The sequence below is a fragment of the Erpetoichthys calabaricus genome, chromosome 3, assembly GCF_900747795.2.
Source record: "Erpetoichthys calabaricus chromosome 3, fErpCal1.3, whole genome shotgun sequence".
Taxonomy (NCBI): domain Eukaryota; kingdom Metazoa; phylum Chordata; class Cladistia; order Polypteriformes; family Polypteridae; genus Erpetoichthys; species Erpetoichthys calabaricus.
The window spans coordinates 94166028-94190913 of NC_041396.2; the positions used below are offsets into that span (position 1 = coordinate 94166028).

The 24886-nt window shown below is 39.2% G+C and overlaps 1 protein-coding gene across 2 annotated transcripts in view; it reads left to right on the forward strand.

Annotated features, from left to right (window-relative positions):
• Positions 1-13314, forward strand: part of slc41a1 (solute carrier family 41 member 1) — a 73060-nt gene extending 59746 nt beyond the window's left edge. For both annotated transcript variants that reach the window (XM_051924610.1, XM_051924611.1), the window contains exons 8-11: positions 1093-1172; positions 1300-1434; positions 1750-1898; positions 8765-13314. In XM_051924610.1, coding sequence (XP_051780570.1) covers positions 1093-1172; positions 1300-1434; positions 1750-1898; positions 8765-8950 — 550 coding nt within the window. In that variant the 3' untranslated portion in view covers positions 8951-13314. The remainder of the gene's footprint in view (positions 1-1092; positions 1173-1299; positions 1435-1749; positions 1899-8764) is intronic.
• Positions 13315-24886: the final 11572 nt, after the last annotated feature.

The window sequence follows — 24886 nt, forward strand, 5'->3', positions numbered from 1 at the left end:
TACATTGATACTTCTGTCTTCCATACCTGAAAACTATTGGAACACAATTGTCAAAATCTATTAACATGACAGAAATTAGACAATGATATTAATGAATGAAGGTATTTAAGATACTTACATTTACAGTGAAAGACACTATAGTAGAGTTTTACCATATTCAACAAAAACCATGAGTATCAGTGTGCACCATAATAGACTTTGCAATGCCAGAGGAGGGTTGCACAGGATCTGTGAAGTCTTGTTTTGTTTTGTTTCTTTCATTGCATGCTGGCCTTAAAGTAAATTATGTGTTTATGGAACTGTGTTGCTATTCATATTTATATTTATATTTGGAGCCTTAATACTTATAGCCTTAATTTAAAAATGTCCATACATTTAACTGCTTTGCTCAACTCATTGCCAAAGCTCTCAGGACTGATTCAAGCAACACTGGGCACAAGGGAGGAACTGACCCAGAATGTGATCAGCTCATCATAGGGTAAACTCACTCACATACTATTGCTTACTCACAGTAATTTGTGCTTTCTACCACACCACTGTGTCACCTTTAATAAGAAATGGCCTTTATACAAATAAATTAATTTCTATTAAAAAAATGTCTCTAAGCAGCACAGTGGCATAATGGTTTGTACTGCTCCCTTACCTCTCCACAAGACTATGTTCAAATACAAACCTAGTCACTGTTTGTGGACCTTGCATGCTGTCCCTTGTCTGCTGGAATTTTACTCCTGGCATTTTTGTTATCTTCCCAAACACATTCATGTTAATTTAACTGTTGACTGTGAAGTGGCCCCTTTATTTGTGACTGTAACTGTGTGCACTGCAATGGACTGGTGACTCTTGCAGATTGGTTCTTGCCTTGCACCTGATGCTACTGGGATAGGCTCTAGCCCATGTGACCTAAATCTGGATTAAGTGGGTTTGTAAACAAATTGATGAATGAAGAGGATGAATATTGAACATTTGTGAACAGATTGATGAATGAATGATATGTCTCCGTCTTGACAGTGATTTGGGCAAACCCATATGAATTTGTGAACATTTCTGCTTTATTGATCACGGTAACTAACATTAAGGTCTTATCTCTTCCAGTGTTGGTGGGCTCATTTTAGATAAGACTGTATCAGATCCTAACTTTGCTGGGATGGCTGTTTTCACCCCTGTCATCAATGGTGAGCAACTAGTTGACTTTTTTCAGCAGAAACAGGCTGTGAATATGTCAGCCTACTGGTTTTGGTGGCTTGATGTGTTATTTTTGACAGTCATTGTTACCTTGACTGTCATTGATTTCTGTCATAGGTGTTGGTGGAAATCTTGTAGCTGTGCAGGCCAGCCGCATCTCAACCTACCTCCACATGTGCCGGCTGCCGGGTATTGAAACAGAGGTTCCTAAAACCTCGTGTCCCACACCCTGGAGTACCTTTTTTGGATCAAGTAAGTGCAGGCCTCCTTTTTTACAGCTCCTTCTTGTTATTTATGTGCAAAATGTTTTTAATAGTTGTTAAACCTCATTATACCTTTGATGCCACTTCTTTCTCCATCTGTGTAATATTAATAGTTTCTTCTGCTCATTTTCAAGAGTAGTTCAGTAACTCAGTCCTGCAGGTTGGCAGTGGATTGAACAAAAAGTGAGAGCAAAGTTCATTTTTTGTTGTTGTCTTTTTTTGGCTCCTGTTTCCAAGGAGATTAAGCCCTGAATGCTGTGACCCTTTTTCACTGAAGTAATTGACTCTCTTTCTGTTGTTGCAGATGTGAACTCACGATCTGCCCGTGTTTTGTTTCTTCTTGTTGTGCCTGGCCACCTGGTCTTCCTGTATACTATAAACTCAATGCAGGGTGGCCATACAACATTAACATCCATCTTCATTGCCTTCTACATGACTGCTGCTCTCTTGCAGGTAACTAGAATACTCTGATCCTTGTTGAACGAAGTTGTTTTAGGCATTATTTGTTTTTTACTGTTCAAACACATGGCAACTAGACTGAACATGATTTTTGATACTGATTACTTATTTGTTTTATAAAGCAGCTCTTTTAATCTCTGTTGTGTTAGTTTTAGAAGCTACTCCAAAGCTGTTATGTTACTTATTCATCATTTAGTGATGTTATTGTACTGTTTAACCTAATTGTGAAACAGGCGTGCTTCAGCAGGTGCACGCTAAACACCTCACTTTGTTAAAATGATGTGCATATCATATTATATTCATTATTTTACCTGGCTTAATTAAATTAAGAGTTGTGCAAGTTCAAGGGAAAAGTCCAGATTGGGTACAATTTCATCCTGGGATAGACTCTTGCACACACCCACCCTCACTCATAAGGGTGAAATTTAGAGTCGCAATCAACTTGAGAAAAGAATAGATAAGTCATTCCAATTTGGTGTTTTGAGATGGACTGGTGCCTCATTAATCCTGGTGAGCACTGTGGCTCCCCAGTGACCTTGTATTCTAATAAAGTGGTTAATAAAATAACTAAATAGCCAAACTTGCAATAGTGAATACATTATTAGAATAAATAATCTGCTATTTACTTTGACAGAAGTCAACAAGAAGCTGGATTTGGCATGCATTCATATCATTCAGTGCAAACCCACACAGAATAAAAAACTCCAATTTTGCAAATGGGCATTCTTAGAAGCTGATAGGTTTAGGAATATACAATAGTTTAAACACAAATAAAACAATTGTGCCATATGCACAAACATTTTTGGTCATTAACCAAATCCATTTTGATTTGACCACTAGGGGAAGTAAATCCTCCTGTCATACTATTGATGACCTAACTTAAAGATAAACTGTTCTACTTTATTTGTAATCAAAAGTTTAAACTCTGATTATAGAGCCACTCTTTTTCTATGTAGAGCCTCATATATTCCTGATCAGTTCTAGAAATTTTGGTAATCAGCACCGATAATCCACTCTGCAGTTTATTTTTATGTGACTCATGTGAGGTCTTTTGCTCTCTTAATATAGCCTTCATTGTTTCCCAGAGTTTTACATCACAAATCTCTGGTGAAGCATTGGTCCGTAAGAAAATAACCATTTGTATAAAAATTAATCACACAGGACACAAGGCATTAACCACCTTTTTCCACCCTCTCAAACGTACGCAGTTTTTAATGTCTGGAAAACATCCCGAATTAAATAACTTAGAGATCTGTACATAGACAACATCTTCGCATCCTACAAAACAATTACACTCCAAAATTAACTTTCCAGCAACACATTTCTTTCACTACCTTCAAATTATAAACTTTCTTAAACAAAACCTACCCAATTTTCCTCACCTCCCACCTACCTCTGTACTGAAAGAAATTTTGATCTTGAGGACTTAAACAGCATTTCTGTAATACAGGTACTCGTCGAAATACGACCTATGCAAGTTACGACTGTTCAACTTTACGACGTGTTTGACTGTTTCCCCCGCCAGCTGTTGGCAGCGCCAGTTTCCCGCACTCTCAAGTCTCGCTACGCAGCAGTAAAAATATACGCAGCAGTGTTGCCCCACGTGTGTTTGTGTCTTGTTGTTTTGGCAATTTTCGATAATAATATAACCCTAACATATAACCCTATAATATTAACACTAATAGCAGCTTTCTACTCAAAACGGCAAACTTGAGAAGCTGCCAGCATCAAACCCAGAAGCTCTTGATTGGGCAGTTCTTAGGATTGCACTACGCAAGCAGTCGCATCAACTGCTTACCGCAACCTGCTTTCTTTTTTCTTCTTGAATAAAAGCGCGCTTGTTCTGTTATACTTGTACTTGTGAAAGTGTTTATTTGATATTTGGACTTCAGGCTTCACACCAGTCATTCTCAGTCACACACACCACTCACATCCACATCCACAGTTATCCCAGTCTCGTTCGTGCACAAGTTTTATATACAATCATCACATTCAAATGTTAACAGTTCCCACACACAACTGCTGACTCCCAATCAAGAGCTTCTGGGTTCGATGCTAGCAGCTTCTCGAGTTTACCGCTTTGAGTAGAGAGCTGCTGTTATTGTTAATATTATACAATAAAAACATACATTTGATTTACGTCTGTAACAACCGCTGTAAATTTATAGTGCTTGTCAAAGTTAGCGTTCACACTCGCCCCAATATGACACTGCTCTTTTCAAATAAAGACGCGCTATAACAGAGGTGAACTCAGATCAGAGAAAACAGAAGCCCTCCCCGCAAGAAATGTCGACTCACAGTGTATGAATGGCGTATGGAAGAAGTGTGTTAAGCGTTATGTAAATACTTTTGCTGGATTTAACAGTGAACAAGAACTTGATGAGATTCGTGAAGAAATAGTGAAACTGTCAAAAGACCTTTCATTGGAATGTGAAATGGAAGATGTCGAGGAGTTGCTAGACCGGGAATCAGGTGAACTTATAAATGAAGAGCTGATAGAATTGGAAGAAGAAAGAGTGGCGGAAGAAGAAACAAGAGAATTGGAGTAAGACGAAGAGGAGGAGGTGCCACAAAGAATGTTCACCACAAAGGGATTGTCAGAAGATTTATCTCTACTGAATAAACTCCTCGCTCATTTTGAAAAAATGGACCCAAATATTGAACGATTTGCGAGGATTGAACGACTTGCGTCCAGATCAACTTACAACCAGTCAGTCGGAACCAATCGCGGTCGTAAGTCGACAAGTACCTTTATATAAAACATTTTAAATCCCTTCCTTTCAAAGATCCCAGAGTACTGTGGAAAAAGGATTTTTCACTCAACATCTCAGAAAAGAAATGGAAGGTAACAATGCATACAATTCACTCGAGCACCATATGCGCAACGCATACAATTATTCAACTTGATATATAATTTTAAGCGCATCTGTCTTGTTTAAAATTGTCCAAAATTTTTCCCAGGCAAGATCCAACCTTCAAACGTTGCAATCAAGTTCCAGCCTCACTGGGCCATATGTTTTAGGTGTGCACCAAATTAACATCATTTTGGACAAAAAGGGCCTGGGTGTCACAATCCCTCCTAATCCATTAACAACTGTGTTTGGTGTACTTCCAGATGGCTTAATGTGGAGAAGGACAAGCAAACTGTAATTGCCTTTACTACATTATTGGCACATAGACTTACTTTGCTCAACTGGAAGAATCCTAACTCACCTCTTTTAAGTCAGTGGATAACTGATGTTATATATTATCTAAACTTGGAAAAAAATCTAATTCTCACAAAACCTGGCAGGATCTGATAAATAACATTTTAGAATAAGCATTTACATTGAGGAAGTGGATTCTCCCCTCTTTTTCTATTCTATCTATCTATCTTTATTTATTCATTTATTTACATATATTTACTATTATTAAAGTGCTACTCTGCTGACCCAGCTGTCTTTCTCGTGGGTGGGTGTCGATTTGTTTCAAACCATTTTTGTTAAACTTGACTTGCATGTATGAATGTTTTTTGATTTCAATAAAATAAAATATAAAAAAAGAAAAGAAAATTAATTTAATAAAGTCCTTATCAGCTAACATTAATGAGTTAAGTCACCAATTGTATTTGTAAACCAAAATGATCTGAGCTTCAGGATCAGAGGAGCATGATCAGAGATGACAATAGGTTAATATGTGAAAGATTTAATAGAGGGTAGAAGTTCTCTTATAAAAATACTCTTAAATAACAGCCAAGCACACCAGTGCAATGCGTACAAAATGGACATCCTTTAATATAACATTGTACCCAGTGGAACCCACATATTAACAAGTAAGTTCTCAATGTAGACTGAGGAAAATGTCAGAATAACGATCTTAAGTAAGCTAGGTTCATTTACGTAACATTGTTGAGAAATGCATTCACTGCACCAATCAGTATACAGATAAATGGTATAATCTATAACACACCCAATACGTTTGTATATCTTAAGGTCCCAAAAATAGTAAAACAAACTAAAGCTCTCTGGCAAACATCCCATCATTAAATATGATCTTCTTAATAATAAATTCTTATATAGGACAAAATTAAAGGAATAAAATGTTACAGATTGTCTTAGTTACACAGGCAGACACAATCAGAAACACTTCACAGACCCACACAGAAAGTTTTCCCTAACAGGTAGTAAGTTATTATCAATACACAAAAACAGATTTTTTTTAAACTATGATGTGCCAATGAAAAAGAATATTATCTTCAATATGAATAAAGATGGGTCAGAGAGATTATGATCTATAATAAACTCTGAAATTACCTCCACAGTTTTAGATATTATAATTGTAGTTACTGAAGATCTATCTGTGTCTGAAATCATACAAAATTAAAGTCTCCATGTCATTATAAAATCGTGTGGTCATACTGGGAAGCAATGTAAATACTTTGAACATGAATTATTTTATCATTCATATTTGGTGTATACAGGTGGAATCCTGTTGTAACAAAATTCACGGGACCCTAGAAATTTCGTTATAATGAATATGGGGAAAATGTGTATACCTATATTGTGACTGGGGTCACCTGTAATTCTCCGTCACTAACGGCAGTTGTGTAAGGACAGCTCCATAGCTGCTCTACTGCGTCTGGTAAACAGTAAACCATGGGCAAAGTAGTTGGTTGTCCTCTGCAGGATCAGGCTTAGAGTGTAACATGCTTGTCGCACAATGTTTAGAACACTGGGCTTTTGCCTGCTCTTCCTCGCACTTTCCTGGTCTGCCACTGATGTTCTTATAATCTGAAGACTGGAGCTAAAGCAGGACAATTTCCCTTATCAAAGCTCTTATCTCGTGTGCTTGAGAAGCACTATGAAACTTGAACAGGACAGTGATCGCACACAGCTACCCACACAGATGTTCGGTGGAGTACTGACTCAGAATTCAGCTATGTGTATGATGTCACGCCTACACTCTCACCGAGACTGCCTAAGGCCTGAAATTTCACAACAGACTGTCACTTTCTTTTGGTCTAACAAGTAAGAGACAGCCTGTTGCAGGGTTCCCGAGACTTGGAAAAGTGTAGGCACAGCATTAAGAATTTTTTGCATCGCATTATTATCTTAGGGGACCTTTTTAGTTGAAAAAATTTTACTGAAATTTGTGAAATCCATTAAACATGACATTGTATGAACATTTGTCCCAGCCAACAAATGGAATACTTTGGTATTTGCTATAACAAAATTTGACCTGCATACTATATATTAGTCAAAATTAATTTAGATGCATACTGATTCCCCACCACCATAATATATTGCCTTTTAGAGCTGGACACTACATCATCAGCTACACATGGAATTGTTTTTTGAATTAAAATTTATACACCTCTGGTTTCTTATTAAAGTGAGGTTGATACCGATTCTCTTTTCAGGCTAACTATAAAAATATTATTTTGGCCTTTAAGGATGGACAATGTAAGAACACTTTCATTTTTCTGTTAAGTTTATAATTAAGAGCTTGCAACGTTCCAGCTTAAACATTTGATTGATCAGAATCATGTTATTTTTGCCTTCCAGAGAACATTTTCTGGTATTAGATGAGAAAATGCGATAGTTTAAATTTTAGGCTTATCACCTGTTTCACATCTGTTATTGCTTGGTCTTCAACCATTAATCTCACCAATAAATTACAGAATGGGATTTTGAGGGGTTAAAATAATTTGCACTCTTTTACTTCTTTTCTAACAACCCTTCCAAGGGGTCCTTCTCTCGTTCATTTAGCTATTTCAATGGTTTTTCTCTCCCATTGGCTTTAACTCCCCCCTCTGTGGCTAAGATTTGAAGTGTTGAGATTAACTCATTCTCAAAAGAACCTTTAAACAGTGGAGCAGTGTGCAGTTATGTGTATATTAATCATGCAGGAAAGTTATTTTTAACAGAATGTTACTGAAGTAGAGTCCACATAGCGTCAATTTTCTGTAACTTTAATTTTTTGTGCAACTCATAAAAAATGATTAGGAACTAGAACAATTAACATCTGTGAATGTATAGCCAAATTGTCATCTAAGATGAACACGAGTAGAAGATGATAATAGAAATTTAGGAGGAAACCTTTTGTTGTCATGGTGAACAAGTTTAGTCCTGATTAATCAGTCGAAGATGATGTAGTTACACCAGCAAAACACTTTTTCCACAAAGCTTTGTTTGTACATCTCAGTGTTTTATTCTGCATAACATATATCTCAGGCAGCCATTCATGCAAGCCCAGATTAAGATTCCCATAGGCCCCTGGGGCTGATCTTACTGTTAACAATGCAGCTCATAAACAACAGAGTGGTATTTTAGTGGCTCAACAATTTCATTTTAGGCTACCCCTTGCTGATTTCGGTAAGCAGACACTCGATCATTTCATCTAGTTCATACTTGATGATTTTGGCAAGCATATGCTAGATTGTTTCATTGAGATATTAGTGATTCCCTCTTAGTTATTTCACCGCCCGGACACTTGATCATTTTATGAACTTTGGGAATATGGTTTAAAGGCCCCTGGCCATCATGGGTCCCTAGGTCTGCACCCAGAAAGTCCTGATGGTAAATCCTTCCCCGCACTCGTGCGTGAATGATGCTTTTCCCTGGGGGCAGGATTCTGCTTGGTTGTTAAATTATGTGAAGTCCTAGAAAATGAGAACTCTTTAGTCCCAAAGAGAGTGACTTGAAATATAGCTTATAGTTTCAGAGTTTAGGTAGGATGCAATTTTTGATCTCAGATTTCAGTGCATTTTTTTTTACCACTTATAGTAGCCTTAAAAAGAGTTTAGTAGATATCGAGCACCATCTTGAGCATGCTTGTACATGCTAAGCAGATCGGTGGTAACCTTTTCTCATTCTTGACAGGTCTTGATCCTGCTTTACATTGCAGACTGGATGGTCCATTGGATGTGGGGACGTGGAATGGACCCAGACAACTTCTCAATTCCTTACTTGACTGCCCTCGGGGACCTGTTGGGGACTGGATTCCTGGCTCTGAGTTTCCATATCCTGTGGCTCATTGGAGACCGAGACACAGACGTGGGTGACTAGACCTCACCTTGTCCCTTTTATTCATGGACTTGCTTTTTTTAATTTATTCCTTTTTGTGAATATATTACTGCTCATTATTTTTCAATGGGGATTATTTTCATTGAATGATTAATTGGTGCCAATTCATGTTGGCAAAAGTGAACTAAAATATGATAATGGTGAAGACTGTAATAATTGATTGGCTATTCTGTTTGACTTTTCTGTCACATTATGATGGATAATAATTGGGGAAGTTAGTACTGGGCAGGATCTCCTGAGCCACCGAGGGTGGGGGGTCACACAAATAACACAAGTGTGCCACAGCACAGAAAGGCGAATTTATCCAATAAATCAGGGAGCTTTGAGAATCAGACGCAGATAGATTAGCTTAACTTAAAACAGTTTTTGGCTCTGCTCCTCCCCAGGTTCTTGTGTTTCGTGTTTGGCTTTGTATTCCACAGATTTCTTGGAGATTTATTAAAATATGTCTTTTTGCAGTAATTTTAAAAGCATAACTCTTCCAAGATGAGGGTGGCACAGTGTAGTACTTGGTTTTAACTGGAGCCATCTGGGATCATTTTACAGCCGGTATGATGCCTGCACATTTGCAGTGAGTCTACACAGATAGCTTGTTCCTTTATCCCAGATGCTGTATGTGAAGTTTAAACTGATTTTCTGTATTCTGTAAATTGACTCATTGTGGATGTGTGTTTGTGTGAGCCATGTGATGGATTGGTATCCCATCCAGGGTTGCTTCTGCCTTGTATCCAAAGCTGTCAGTTTACGCTCAAGCAAATTGATTGGATGCATTGGTGTCCATCAGGTTAGCTCTAGGCTTTATTCATTCATTGTTTGTTCATTTTCTGAGAGAATATTTAGTTGTAGTATGTTTTTATCTAACTGCCACCCTGTCAAGAGGTGTTTACTGTCCTGTGCCTGATGCTGCTAGAAGGCTCTTTAACATCCAATGGACCTGAAACTTCATCAACAATGATGGATGGACGAATTTCTCATCAATGGTGATGTTTATCTTTGCAAGTGGCAGATAAATGGGAACTTTAAAAGTCATGTGAATAAGTGAGAGGAGCCTATCAGCAGTTAGTTTACCTTGCAGAAAATAATGTTTTTTTAGGAAGTGACCGGGTAATGCCCAATAGCAAAGGCTTGGTAATTCCAGGTGCCAGCATCTTTTATTGCGCACAGCTATAGCATGGCTATTAGTCAACATTACAGCAAAGAAGGTTCATATTCAGGCAGAGTATTGGCTAAAAGCTGTACCTGCTGTAAGTTTTTTTTATCATTCATCCTCACATTTTCCTCTTTGAGAAATCTGTGGTTAAAGCTGGCCGATTTAGATCTTAATTTCCCTTTACCTGTGAAGAAAATGCATATTGCATTGTTTGGGGGAGAAAAATCTGGATTTTTTAGCTGCCAGTAAGAAGCAGTAAGGAGATCAGTTTTCATACTGTATGTGACGGTGCCAGATATTGACAGGCTAAAGTTAACACTCACAAAATAAGATGGAACTAATCTTTCTTGTTTGTGTTCATGTTTGTTTCACAAAGATGTGCAATAGTCTGAAACCCACAAAATAATACATATATGAGGAAAGAAAAAAAAAAAATATCGGGACCACCCTCAGTCTTGCTGTCACCCAACCCAGTACCCTCTTATGCCCAAAAGGATCATTATGGAACAGTCATTTTGACAAGACAGTTTCTCTTTCCAGCTCTTTTTATTATGGTGCAGATTCAGAGTGATTACTAACCTTTAGCCTCTTCAAAATGGGCATTGTGAGAGTGCCAGTTAAGGATCCCACTAGGATCCCTGTGAAGGCCATTTCCGCCATCTGGTGTTTACACAGTTCCTAAATCAGGCTTCTCATTTATGTTCTTAGACTGTTGAACACTAAGAATCAGTGAGAAAAAAAAATTCAGATTTTTCGTCTTAGATAGGCATTTCATATGTTTTTTTTTTTTTTTTTTCCCCCTGTAGCAAAAGCTTGAGTAATGAAGCGAGTTTGCACGATTTCCCAACAAATTAATTAGCCTTCATTTTATGTTCCATAAAACTTCTCAAAATACTTCATGCATGTTGTGAAAGAAGTGGATGTTAACTTCTTCATATGCCTGTCTGATCTCGCCAAAGGCCACCATGGTTTAATCTGATGAAAATTTCTTCACTTCTTAATTATTATAAGATAGCTGAATAGTACGGTGTATGAATGATGAAGCTCCTTGTTAATGGAAATGTTTGGATTCAATCCATGACAGCTGCACATGTATATGTTTTTCAAATTTGTGACAAATCTTGTTACTTTTTATTGATACCATAAAAGAGTAGTGATTTTTTCATTTATTGCTTTATTCAAGATGAAATGAAATAATACCCAACAAAAATACCTGGAAAGAGTACTGCCCAAAAATGTACAGACTCATTTCAGTGGTATTTTAAGATTCTTTTAATGTTTGCTCAGTGAGAATGTATTTTAATTTTTCCCAATCATGTTAATTGTATTTATCAAATGTATTATTATTTTTTGCTTGCCACAGTGCCATCTGCTGTTTTTTTTTAAAATGGAAGTATTACAAACCTTACTGTTCATTGTATAAAAATCCATTCTGCTGGTTAAATATTATGCATAATATGTGCCAAAATTAAAACTTAAAGAAAACAAATAATAATTACTGCACAAATAAATAAATAAATCAACAGATACATTTTGAATGAAATAAATCTCATATAATAATTTTAAAATGCATTATAAATAAATTTACAGTACAAATCCATCCATCCATCCATTTTCTAACCCGCTGATTCCAAACACAGGGTCACGGGGGGTCTGCTGGAGCCAATCCCAGCTAACACAGGGTGCAAGGCAGGAACCAATCCTAGGCAGGGCATCAACCCACCACAGGACACACACACACCTAACCTGCATGTCTTTGGATTATGGGAGGAAAACGGAGCACCCAGAGGAAACCCACGTAGACACGGGGAGAACATGCAAACTCCACCGTGCCGCCCTACAGTACAAATATATAAAATATAATAAATTGTCATTTATTTCAATTATTATATTTATTAAGCAGTACAGTTCAGTTTTGTATTTTTCCCTAAATTAACTTTATGAGTTAGAGTCCCAGCCCAGACGCTGTCTTTGTGGAATTCTTCCCAAGCCTGTGTTTCTCCCTAGTTTTCTTCCCACAACCCAAAGATCAATAGGAACTTAGAACTGGCCCTACAGGAGAGTCTGTACCCTGCAATGACTGGCACCCCACTGAGAATTGGTTCCCACCTTGCTTTCATCACAGGTATGAGCTTCCACTGACTTTCAAACGGATAAGCAGGTTACAGAATGTATGGGATATTTATTAATTTATTTATTTTTAACTTTGGCACAAATTATGTGAGAATTCCAAGAATTTTGTAGCTCCTGATTGTTTTTGTCGTGGCTTTATTTTTAAATTTGTCATCTGCTATGCCATACATGTTTGGTGGAACTGTAAGTTGTGAGAATTGTAGTATATTTCTTGCACTTTTTGTACAGGTATTATGTCTAGTTATGAATGCAGTTCTTGGCTTCTTAACTGTATAGCTTTTACCTAAGAGCCAGAGAAAATTGGTGGGTAATATATATTTTTGAAGAGTAATGAGTAAAACATACATTTATATTTATTCTATGAATGACGGGTTTGTATTGTTACCTATCCTAGTTATCTCTTGTGTGAACCAAGCTTGCATCATAATGTCACCAATTTTCTCAAAAAGTGTCACACAGACCCTTTCTAACAAGACCACCTTAATTGTTTTCATTCATTAAATCGAGTAATTAGATTTTTTGTTGCAAGACTATCCATTTAATCTGTCAATTTTAAACGATGATAATTTGTAAGTATTACATCCTACTAAGGCTGTTTGCCAGTGGTCAGATCAGGTTGGGGTTACAGCCACATTGGTTAGCACTGTAGTGACCTCCACCCTGTGCCTCTGTGCCAGTTTTCTGTCCAGTCTAAGGTTTACATTTTTATTTATTAGTTACCTGATGTTTCTATCCATATCAGTCTACCAACCCCATTTTCAGAACAGTGCACAGACTTTATTTTCTGAGCTTGGCACAATGAAAAATGTTTTGTTGTGTTAGGGTCATAGGGTGACCCTGTTCTCCCCTTTTATATACTTTATGATATGGACCTTAATAAAATGTCTCAAATTCCATACTTTTCTCTTACTGTAGTTCAGCACTTTCTCTTTCTTTTACATCTATAACCCCAGACAATTTAACATAGTACCAGAAAAGGCAGGAGAGAAGTTATAAATTTATTTATGTAATATTGATAATGTGCCCAAAATAATAAACAATGCAAATGTGAGCGTTGACAAAACTAACACAACTGGATAGTAGGCTACCAGGCGGCTCATGGTCTTATTGATTAGTCTTTCGTTTGGCCTGGTTCAACATGGTCCTTGATCCAGCAAGGCCTTTGAATATTGCTGCCAAAGAGGTGGTCCTCTCCTCCATGGATGGGAAATGGCAGGGAGACTGAGCTACTTTGTTGCCTGTCTTTATTTCCATTAATGTACCTCCTGGACCAATAGGATAAACTGACTCCCTACTTCATACCAATCGTATTCAGCCACAGCACCATTGTTGAGTCCAGCTCTTATTCTGGTTGTGGCCTGTATTCCCTCAGGCTAGCTGGCTTTGCCAGTAAATTCCTGCTTTGGAAATTCAGCTTGCAAAGTTCATATCTGATCAATGGATTTATTTAAACATAAAAGCATAAAGACAATCTGTAAAACATAAACAAAAATACTTATTATGCTAGATGTTATCATTTTTTTATCTCCACCGCAGAAGGCCAACTGACTTGGTCATGGTCACAGTGAGCCAGTTGTAGGGATTGAACAGTCCATCGTCTCCGCCACCACATCACATTACCTATTCCTGAGATGAGGGATCAGCAAAGATTTTCAGAGTGCAGATAAATCTGAATTATTGACAGTATAACCCACATCCCTACATTGCATTTTCATATTTTTTATGGAAAGCCAATGTTACTTTTTTGTTATCTTTTTTTGTGATTTCTTTATCTTCTTGCCTGTGCTTTTGTCTCTGCTGTCTTTTCGCATATCTATTGTGTTCAGATAGGCTTACTGTAGAAGTATTTTGTTGGATAGATTGAAAAATAACAAGTGGCAAAAATCAACAAAGGTCTTCCTTTTAGCTTGTACTTCATCCCAAATCCCTGCTGCAACTTCATATGAGTGAATTCATCAGGCATACCATGGCGATTCAGTCATATAGTGTCGCATGCATCAGCAATCATCGTTAAACAAGTTCAAAGGCAAACCCACCTAACAACATAGCTTTGATTCTGGTTTTCAATTTATAATAGACTTGTTGCTTCAACGCAAGTCTCTCTCAAGTGAGTAAGTCCTCACTAAGTGAGTAACATGGTCCCCGTGTTGTCATAAGTCATCTGGCATGCGTATTCCATGCCTAGCAGCCGAAACCACTTGCTGCTGATCCAAAATAGCAGCACCCATAAAACCTAGAAGCACACAATGGTGTTTTCCGTGAGAACAAACTCACAAAATGACGACATAATGATGTCACCAGAATAACCATAAAGATATGAACAAACAGTAAATAGAGTAAAAGAAAAATAATAATCATAACAAACATAATGAATAAATAATTTAAATACTTCTGACTGTATTGTTTTGCTTGTTAAAAATACCGACCATTATCTCTAATTACCCCTAACTTCCTTCATGGATCCCAAACTGCAATCACACCATGCACTCTTTTCCCAAGGCTCCACCTCCAAAACCAGAGGAGATCATCTTCAAGTAAATCTATGTGAATCTCCTTAATTCCACCGAAAAGCATGTCTGAAATTCTCACATGGAATGTTTTTGATGTTAAGAATTTGATAACGTGCTGTTAGCCAGTGTCAACTGAGCACAGGAACACATTTAGCTTTTTTAGTTTGCCTTTGATATTTTTGCAGCTTACAGACCAGAAAAAAAATCCAGCAAGTGAAAAACCTGAAAAATGCCACCACTTTATTTTCAGTGGTGATGTGCAAAGGAGTACACGAGGAGCAGTCTGCACTAAACCAGGAGTGTGGACTACACCTTCAGGGTGTTGATTACCAAGGTTCTCTTTGGTACCCCATTTTTATTTTTATGGCTAATATCCCATTATTCAAAGCTGCCAGTCCCTCCAAAATTACTGAGCTTCCTTTCTTTCCTTTCTGTATTTTTTATATTTGCAGCCTAACTTGTAATCACTAACCACTGCCAGGAAAGGCTTGATGGGAAGGTGTCGTCATGACAACTGTTTTTTCCTTTTACAAGAGTGATGCAAGTGACAAAGTTCATCTCTCAGTTGGGGATACACACTAGCAATATGAGAAAGCATACCTGGAAGAGCTGTTCTCATTTTCTTTTAAATTTTACCTGCCAGTGCTGTAAAAGAACAGAAAGGCGAGGACTGCTGTGCAAGTGCTAGAACTCTTCAGTTTGCACCTTGAAAGGCATGCATTTCTGAGTTGGCATGCTCCCTTGATTGTCTGCACCAATGTGCCATTAGTTCCAAACATTTACTGTACCTACTGTATTTATAAATGATCTGCATAATAAAAAAAAGATTGATATTTCTTACGGCGTGACTCTCTGTGTGTTGTCTGCTTGTTCTCTATCAGGACTCTTCTACTATTGTTCATTTTTCTGTTGTCGCATCATTCACATTAACAATGGGATGGGGTACCTGGGAGTTTCTGCTTCTATTATTTGAAATCTCACAGCGGTTCATTTTGGATCACTCCATCTTGAAGAAAAGAATACTGGTTGTGTGAAAACAAAGCTCCATGCCAGAGTGAGATTGGGAGTGTCACCAGTTCAACAGGCAACTGAAATGAGTAGCCAAACAACTCCACTTCTGAGATGAACTAATCATTTGGGGATGATGCGTTCTCGTTCTTCCCATTGAAGGTGAAACTCTGTATACTTGAAAAAACTGGCATGTTTGAAAATAAACATGTCTTTACAGACTGTATTCCAAAATAGAACTGACTAATAGGTTGAAAAAATGTTCTATAAATATGGCTGAACAGAGGAAGAGAGGCAGGAATAGGAACTGATGTGGCAGGAAGAGTGGTTCTGGGTGCTGAATATGATATCATCAAAGAGGGCCGGAAAGTGACAACAGCAGGGGCTAGACTGGTGATGATGTCATTGGGAGGCAAGTTCTTCGGGTGGTCTGCAGAAGGACAAAAGAAGAAAGGATCAGATGACAGCGCCAATCCCTGGTCCGACTGAGAAATGGCACTATTTGAGACTTTAAACCGTCTCCTAGGCGCATATGCGTGACGCAACAGCCCTAATGTAACTTGTAAATCACTATTCACCTAGCTCTTGCAAAATATCATTGATTTGAGTTATGAATGTCTCAAAAGTATTCATTTTCATAAGCCTGCTTTGCACTTTGTTCCACTGTGGTTCTCCTAAAATTTGTAAGAAATATCCCCTTGGCATGTTCTCATCTGTGCTCTCATATTCGAAACAGTTGAAATCCAATTCCTTGCATAATTCTGAAAATTTCTGTCATGTCTCATTTTAACCTATTTTTGCTTAAACTTGTTATTGTTTTTGAGTTCTGTGATTTATTTTTATATATTTTTTATGTTCATAATTACATACTATCTCTCTAGCTTCCCTAGCATTATGTTTAGCCACAGAAAAATGAGTTAAAATATTTTATTTTCTTTCAACAAGAAAAAATGATGTTATATGTAAATACCAAAATTTCAACATAAATACAGTAGAAAAAATAAGAGACAGTCACTAACATACAACCAAGACAGTAGAAGCATGTTTCTTTGAGCACTTTTCTTTTAATAGTTTTTCTGTTGCTTGAGCATGAATGGGTAAAATGTCAGTGCCTGATCTGCACACGCTCCCCTTGTGTTATTATAGGCTGCCACAGCGCAAGACTTGGTGACTTTCACATTTCCTCTGACACAAACTACAGGGTGAGGCAGAAATAACTCCCACATTTCTAAAAATCACTGTGGGGTCCCCAAAGCAGGTAGAGGGGTGCGGTCCATTCCGTTAGGTAGGGTACATAATAAAGTTTTCAGTCGTCACCATGCCGTGGTCGGGTGAGCATGGAGGCTTTTTTCAAAAATGGCGAATCTGTAACTGCGACGCAGAGGGCGTTTCGCACGCGGTTCGGTTTACGTGCTAATGAAAGTGTTCCAGACCGGAAAACGATTTTGCTGTGGGTTCAAAGAGTAAGGGCAACAGGAGCTGCACTGAAGAGAAAACCACCCGGACGTCCCAAAAATGTAAGAACACCCAAAAACATTGTTGCAGTGAGGGCTTCGATTGAGCTGTCTCCAGCGCGTTCAGCACGGAAACATGCCTCAACTCTTCGGATTTCGGAAAGAACTGTGAGGCGAATTTTGCATACTGACCTTCATTGTGACATTTTGTGACTTTTTTCTGTGGGGGTACCTCAAGGCCGAGGTTTTCAAACATCGTCCTCAGTCCTTGGACCAACTGAAGGAGGCCATTCAAGAAGAAATTGAAGGAATTTCGCCCGACATGCTAGTGAGAGTGATGGAAAACTTCCAAGAATGGCTCCAAATGTGTATCAGCCATCAAGGCCACCATTTGGACGATATAATTTTTAAAACTTAAAGTAAAAAAACTTTTTTATATCTACATTTGGGAAATAAAAAGTTTTTGGTGATACCTCGTACCATTTTTTTTCAATCCCCCTTTGAAATGTGGGAGTTATTTCTGCCCCACCCTGTACAATTGCTGCCTTGTGAGCATTGCTTAGTGGACTAACATCTTTCTTATCTTTCAATTTCATACCAAATCCCCGCTACAACTTCACGTGAGTAAGTTCATCAGGCATCCCATGGCGATTCGGTCGTATAGTGCTGCGTGCATCAGTTTCACTATCCGTGTCAACATCTGATGGCCAATTCACACTGTCATCATTATTGCTTGGTTCAACTAATGGCTCAGTTTTAGTTTGTTCTAAAGAATATTAGAGTCTGTCATCATGCACTGCAATGCAGTGTGGTACTCTAGCTGCACTTCTGAGAACAGGAAGACCCTCCAGTGTATCATCAAAATGGCTCAGAGAATTACTGGCACTTGACTACCATCACCATTTCGATACCTGCACTACCCACTGCAGCAGAATAGCGAAGAACATTTGTAGAGATCCAACCCACACCTGTAATACCATGTTTACTCCTCTGCCCTCTGGCAGGCTCTTCAGAGCCCTGCATACCCACACTACCAGGCTGAAGACCAGCTTTTACCCCAAAGCAATCAGACTATTAAGTGCACAGCAATCACTCCCCTTTCCTATACAGAACCACCACTGATAGAAGTGAACTTCTGCATCAACCACCCATAGTGACAAACTTATACATGACCCATGTGGAAATCATGACCATTGCATTGACTGTAATCTTCACTGTGACTTCATTTATTATTTCTCTGTTTATGCCTGCATGTTTACCTTTTCTTTTACTGTGTATATTTGGAACTGTTAATAGTAACTGTGCTTCTCATACTCTGTTTACTTAGTTTATTGTCTTGATTATTTGATATTTCATTGTAATGTACAGTGACAATAAAGGTATCTTACTTGAGCTGACTTTACAGCTGCTCGTTTACACACCATTGTGCTTTGGTTGAAGGCTCCGCCCCACTAATGAATACTAATGAGCTACTTTAGTCCACCAAAACACATAGGGGTTATTCATGTTTTTTTGCTGCATGATGTTAGTTTATCCACTAGATGGCAGAACAATACTGTCCTACAGTTTTTTAGGCTTAACACTGTAGAAATGGACCATTACCGTCATCCTGAGCCTGCCTTGGGGAAAAAAACGTAATTGTATTGAATTTTGAGCCTTAGTAACACCTGGGGTTAATGCCAAGGAGATCTCCATTGAGGAACTGCCCCCAGCCCTATATAGGCCATGGAAACCGAAGTAGGGATTGTGTATTGTAATAAAATGGGAACAGCTGAAAATGTATTGCTGCACTGTAAAGCTTACTGGAAATATCGTAATAAAGAAGAAATGTTCAAGTGGGAATCATTGTAACTGATACTGTGAAATGTGAGTATTTATGTTTATTTTGGGATTTTCTAGTTTTTCAATTATTATTGCTTTTATTTTAAGGATTTAGCTTATAGGAATTTGTTTTAGGATTTGTTTGCTTGAAGACTTACTTTTAGACAACTCCTTGTGTCTTTTTTCTATTCATCATAGCTTTTCCTTGTTTTGAATTTTTGAAAATACCTTTTCTTTTATAAAGATTGTTTGTTAGCCTATCTTTGCACCGGCCAAGGTTTGTGATTAGCCTCTTCTGGTGGAGCTTTTTGTGATCATTTAAGACATTTAAAGGTGATTTGTGGGCTTCATCCCCTTTAGGCCTGCAAAGCCTGAGGCAGGCCATTGGAGTGTTGAGTTAGCCCATCCGAGTGAGGCTTTTTCCAGGCAGGCAAAGGAGACCTTTACTGGTAAGTGAAGCCTTTTGGAGGCTGCATACTCTTTTTTGCAGTCATGTAGGATCCAGTTCATAAAAGGAAAGATTAAAAACTTTCAATCATTTCTTTTATACCTCACAGCCTAGTTGCTCATCTCTAAACTTTCTCTTGTGCTGTTATGTCTTTTTGTAGTACAATTTCACGCAATATTCAAGATGAGGCCTTGCTAGTACATTGCATACGTTAAGGCATAGCCTGCCTTAACTTGTACTTCACATATTATGCTATACAATGTAAAAGTTTATTAGTCTCCTTAATCGCTTCTGTATACTGACTGGATGTAAATAGTGAAGAGTCAACTATGAAGTCTTCTCAAAGGGCTTCCATCTAACATTTTTACTTTTTATATGTAACACTTTACATTAACTTCCTTAAATTCAATGGTGAAGAGTCTTCTTGAGTTTGAATTCTGTCCATGTTCATCTCTGATGATCCTGTTGGCTCTTTTATATCCACACAGGTTAGTGTCATCAGCAAACATAGCCAGCTTGATAGTTATATTGCTGTGAAGAACATTGCGAGGTAGCACTTTAGTTTAGGTACTGCAAAAGTCATCTGTTATTCATATGATTCCTGGAATCATTCAAAAGCACGGGAGTAAGGTGCAGCTACCACTAGGTATTGTGTATCTACAGATGTGAATAATCAGTCCAACGAGTGGCGTCATGCTCAGCTGATGATCTGTGTGTTTCAGGCATTTCTTCTACAATTGTGCAGGGATCATTGGTGATTTTTTTTTCTTCAAGCCACCAGGTCAGATTTTCAAGAGACAGTAATGATTGTGTTTCTTAACACTGACGAGCCTGAGTTTGTTCCCCACGAACAGACTGAACACTGACAAGACACTGAACTGATAATGTGTCTACAGGAAAGCATCAGCAAGAAAAAGTCTGAAGCAGTGATGCACATACAACTGCATTTTGCACCATGACAGCCTATCTGCACATAAGGCATTATCAATGAAAAATTTTTTTAATCAAAAACAATGTGGTGTTGCTTCACACTGCCTGTATTTACAAAAACCTAGCTTCCTGTGACTTCTTCTTGTTTCCAAAATTAGAATTGTGACTGAATGGAAGAAGATTTGCAACTGTGGATTAAAATAAAGCAAAGAACACAGGAGGCTGTAGACACAGGAACAAACGAAGAGTCCAGGCAGAGGCAGATTAGGGCATTCTGGGTGTGCGCCCAGGGGCCTGTGACAACAAGAGGCCTTTTCACCAAACAAGCTCAATGAAACAACCAAGTATCTGTGGTTGGGACGCCACCTCCTGTTTGATGAAACGATTAAGGACCCGGTGTCCATCTGTTGCACTGTTAAAAGTATAATGAACTCTGTTTAGGAGCTAAGTTTCCCAGATGCCTGTTGGAAAGGGAGATCTTAATCTGGCCTTGAGTACAGGGCATGTTAACAGAAATGTAAGAAGCACTGGATGTAACATGGTGATTACCACATACAAGTAATAATTTTGCAGTACTCAGTACATATGACAGTAATGATTCTATCCACCTTAATGAAAGAATAAGTGTCTGTGTGATTGTCTTGTCTTGTTACTATGTCATTCCAAAAGATGGCACATTACAAACATTAACACTGCTTTTGTGAATCCCATACCAAATGGCATATCACAAAGACATATGCATGACTTGGTGCACTGCAAACATTAATGCTGAGGTCTACGTTCATTATCTTAGATGGTTAGCACAGCTAGTAAAACTATAATTCTGCATCTTATAAAGGGATTAACTGTAACTGGTGGTATACAGAATTAATTGATCAATTTTTACACATACTATGTATATCAAGGATTATATATATATATATAATATATATATATATATATATATATATACTATATATATATATAGTATGAGGCTAAAAGTGTAATGGTGACGTTTTTAATGTCACGTTTTTTGTCAAGCTTTAAATCTGGCTTATTATAAAACCTACATATATATCTTTGGTATCATTCTTTTCAGAATTTATCGAACTTCAATGTGATGTTGGTAGATTTTCAGATTCTTATTTCGCTTTTAAATTCTAAACTAAAAAATATCAAGAACTCACGTCTCACAAGACAGAACTTTGTACCAACAGATTTAACCAGGCCCGGGGCCGGAAATAAAATGCAAACAGTAGGACGGCTGCTGTACAGGCTTTTAAATGTTTGAAGCGCCGTGCAAGATGTGGTGATCATCCAGCAGCTGATCAAGCAAAGATGCAGTAAAAAAACCTATTTGTTTCCCATTTCCCCCAGAGGGGGTTTCAGAGCGACCGCGTCTCCTTGGGGTGCGATCAGCCACCCGCTTCACAATGTGAGCGGCAGAGACGCTAAGTGGCTGTCAAGCAAAGCAAGCACGGGGGAACCCCCTAGTGTGTTACATATATATATACTGCTCAAAAAAATTAAAGGAACACTTTTTAATCAAAGTATAGCATTAAGTCAATGAAATGTCTGGGCTATTGACCTGGTCAGTTAAGTAGCAGAGGGGATTGTTAATCAGTTTCAGCCCCTTTGGTGTTAATGAAATTAAGGTGCACTAGAGGGGCAGCAATGAGACGACCCCCAAAACAGGAATGGTTTAACAGGTGGAGGCCACTGATATTTTTCCCTCCTCATCTTTTCTGACTGTTTTTTCACTAGTTTTGTATTTGGCTACGGTCAATGTCACTACATGAGGCGATACCTGGGCCCCACAGAAGTTGTACAGGTAATCCAACTTCTCCAGGATGGCACATCAATACGTGTCATTACCAGAAGGTTTGCTGTGTCTTCCAGCACAGTCTCAAGGGCATGAAGGAAATTCCAGGAGACAGGCAGTTACTCTAGGAGAGCTGGACAGGGTCGTAGTAGGTCCTTAACCCATCAGCAGGACTGCTTGTGGTATAGTGGGTCTGCGGCTTCAAAAAAAAGGGCCAGGTTTTAACCCGTATAGCCGTGTTGTTCTCCGTGGGCGTGATTGACTACGGGGAGTTAATGAGGTAGTTGGAGCGAGTCGCACCTGCACGTGTGGGTGCGTTCGTTCTCAATTGCTTCATTGGCTTCCTGTGGTGGCACACGGGGAGACGGGGCTATATAGTATATACGGGTCAACATCAGGAAAGGGGGAATATAGATGGATAGATAAATCAAGGTGAAAGGACGTAAAAAGAGCCTTTCTGGCCACCTAGAAGCAGGAGACAGCACAAGCTGGGGCCCAGCGTAGGAGCGTTTGGTTGTGGCGCTCTAGGGGTTAGTCTACCCCACTGAATGTTCGAGTGAGTGGGGTGAGCAAGGCAGGTGTCCTCTCGAGGGATCCGAGGAGCGACTACAGGAGTGCAAAGGATGAAGGGAGGAGAGCTTGACCTCGGTTGGTCTGGCAGCAATGCATGCAGGCAGCTAAGACAGAGGTCGGGTGAAAGGAGCTCGTGGCTGTTGGGTCTCTGCCGGCTGCGGGAGCATTGTGTGAGCCGGGGAGAATGAGAGAGACTTTAGTTTAACTTCTGCATTTTTTAACCTCGGATTTTAAAGGATTTATTTATGGGTTTTTTTTTATCCCCACTGAACACTTGGTTTTATGATGTCTTTATTGAACCTGATGCACTTTTTGTTCAGACACTGTGATTATTGTTTTAATAAAAGCACTTTGACATTTTTTGGAAATATCCCCTGGCTTCATTAGAGAATTGTCCTCATATGTCAGCTCATCTTGGTGACATTACCAACGGTGTTGGGTTCAGGGCTCCCGTAAAGAAGATGGGAGCGTGGAGTGGACCTGCATTGTCACACTGGTATCTGCTCTTTTGGGCAAGGAGGAACAGGATGAGTACTGCCAGAGCCCTACAAAATGACCTCCAGCAGGCCACTGGTGTGAATGTCTCTGACCAAACAATCAGAAACAGACTTCATGAGGGTGGCCTGAGTGCCCGAAGTACTCTAGTGGTCCCTGTGCTCACTGCCCAGCACCGTGGAGCTTGATTGGCGTTTGCCAAAGAATACCAGAATTGGCAGGTCCACCACTGGCACCCTGTGCTTTTCACAGATGATAGCAGGTTCACCCTGAGCACATGTGACAGACGTGAAAAGGTCGGGAGAAGCCTTGGAGTACATTATGCTGCCTGTAACATCGTTCAGCATGACTGGTTTGGTGGTGGATCAGTGATGGTCTGGGAAGGCATATCCATGGAGGGACACACAGACCTCTACAGGCTAGACAACAGCACCTTGACTGCCATTAGTTATCGGGATGAAATCCTTGGACCCATTTTTAGACCCTAAGCTGGTGCAGTGGATCCTGGGTTCCTCCTGGTGCACGACAATGCCCTGCCTCTTGTGGCGAGAGTATGCAGGCAGTTCCTGGAGGATGAAGGAACTGATACCACTGACTGGCCCCCACGCTTGCCTGACCTAAATCCAATAGAACACTTCTGGGACATTATGTTTCGGTCCATCCGGCACCACCAGGTTGCTCCCCAGACTGTTCTGGAGCTCAGTGATGCCCTGGTCCAGATCTGGGAGGAGATCCCCCAGGACACCATCCATTGTTTCATTAGGAGCATGCCCCGACGTTGTCAGGCATGCATACAAGCAGGTGGGGACCATACAAACTACTGAGTACGATTTGGAGTTGCTGCAATGAAAGTTCAGCAAAATGTACTAACCTGCCGCATCATTTTTTCACTTGGATTTTTTGGGGTGTCTTTGAATTCAGCCCTCTGTAGGTTGATAATTTTCATTTCTATCAAACGATGTGGCATCCTTTCGTTCCTAACATATTACACAGTCCATATCAGTGTAAACATCCAGCAGGATGTGTTTTCAAGGTGTTTCCTTAAATTTGTTGAGGAGTTTATATATAGTATATGCCAGACATAGTGTATATACAGTATGTGTGTATATATATGCATCATTATAGCTGTCAATTAAGGCTTACTAATGTCGATAGACTCATCAGTACTGGACATAGTGGCGTCTTTCAAAAAACAGCTTGCCGTGTACACAAACTTTGACAGAAGTGGACCATACCATAAGGACTTTGTCTCCATTGTAACAGATAGCCCGGCCACAGACAGACATGACACCAATGTCCAAAACACACAGGTTTATTTACAATAATATTTACAATTTGGTTTCACCCACGCACACACTATTCCTCAGTCCTTTCTCTCTTCAGCCACCATCACTCCTCTCTCGCGAGCTCTGTCTTCCTCCTCCCGACTCCGGCTCCTCGAAGGGAGTGAGGCGGCCCCTTTTATCACGCCCAGGATGGGCTCCAGGTGCTTGGTGATGGTCTTCCGGCAGCACTTCCTGGTGTGGCGGAAGTGCTGCCCTTGCACCCGGAAGCACTCCGGGTGTACACAGTTCCTGGAGTGGCAGTACTTCCTG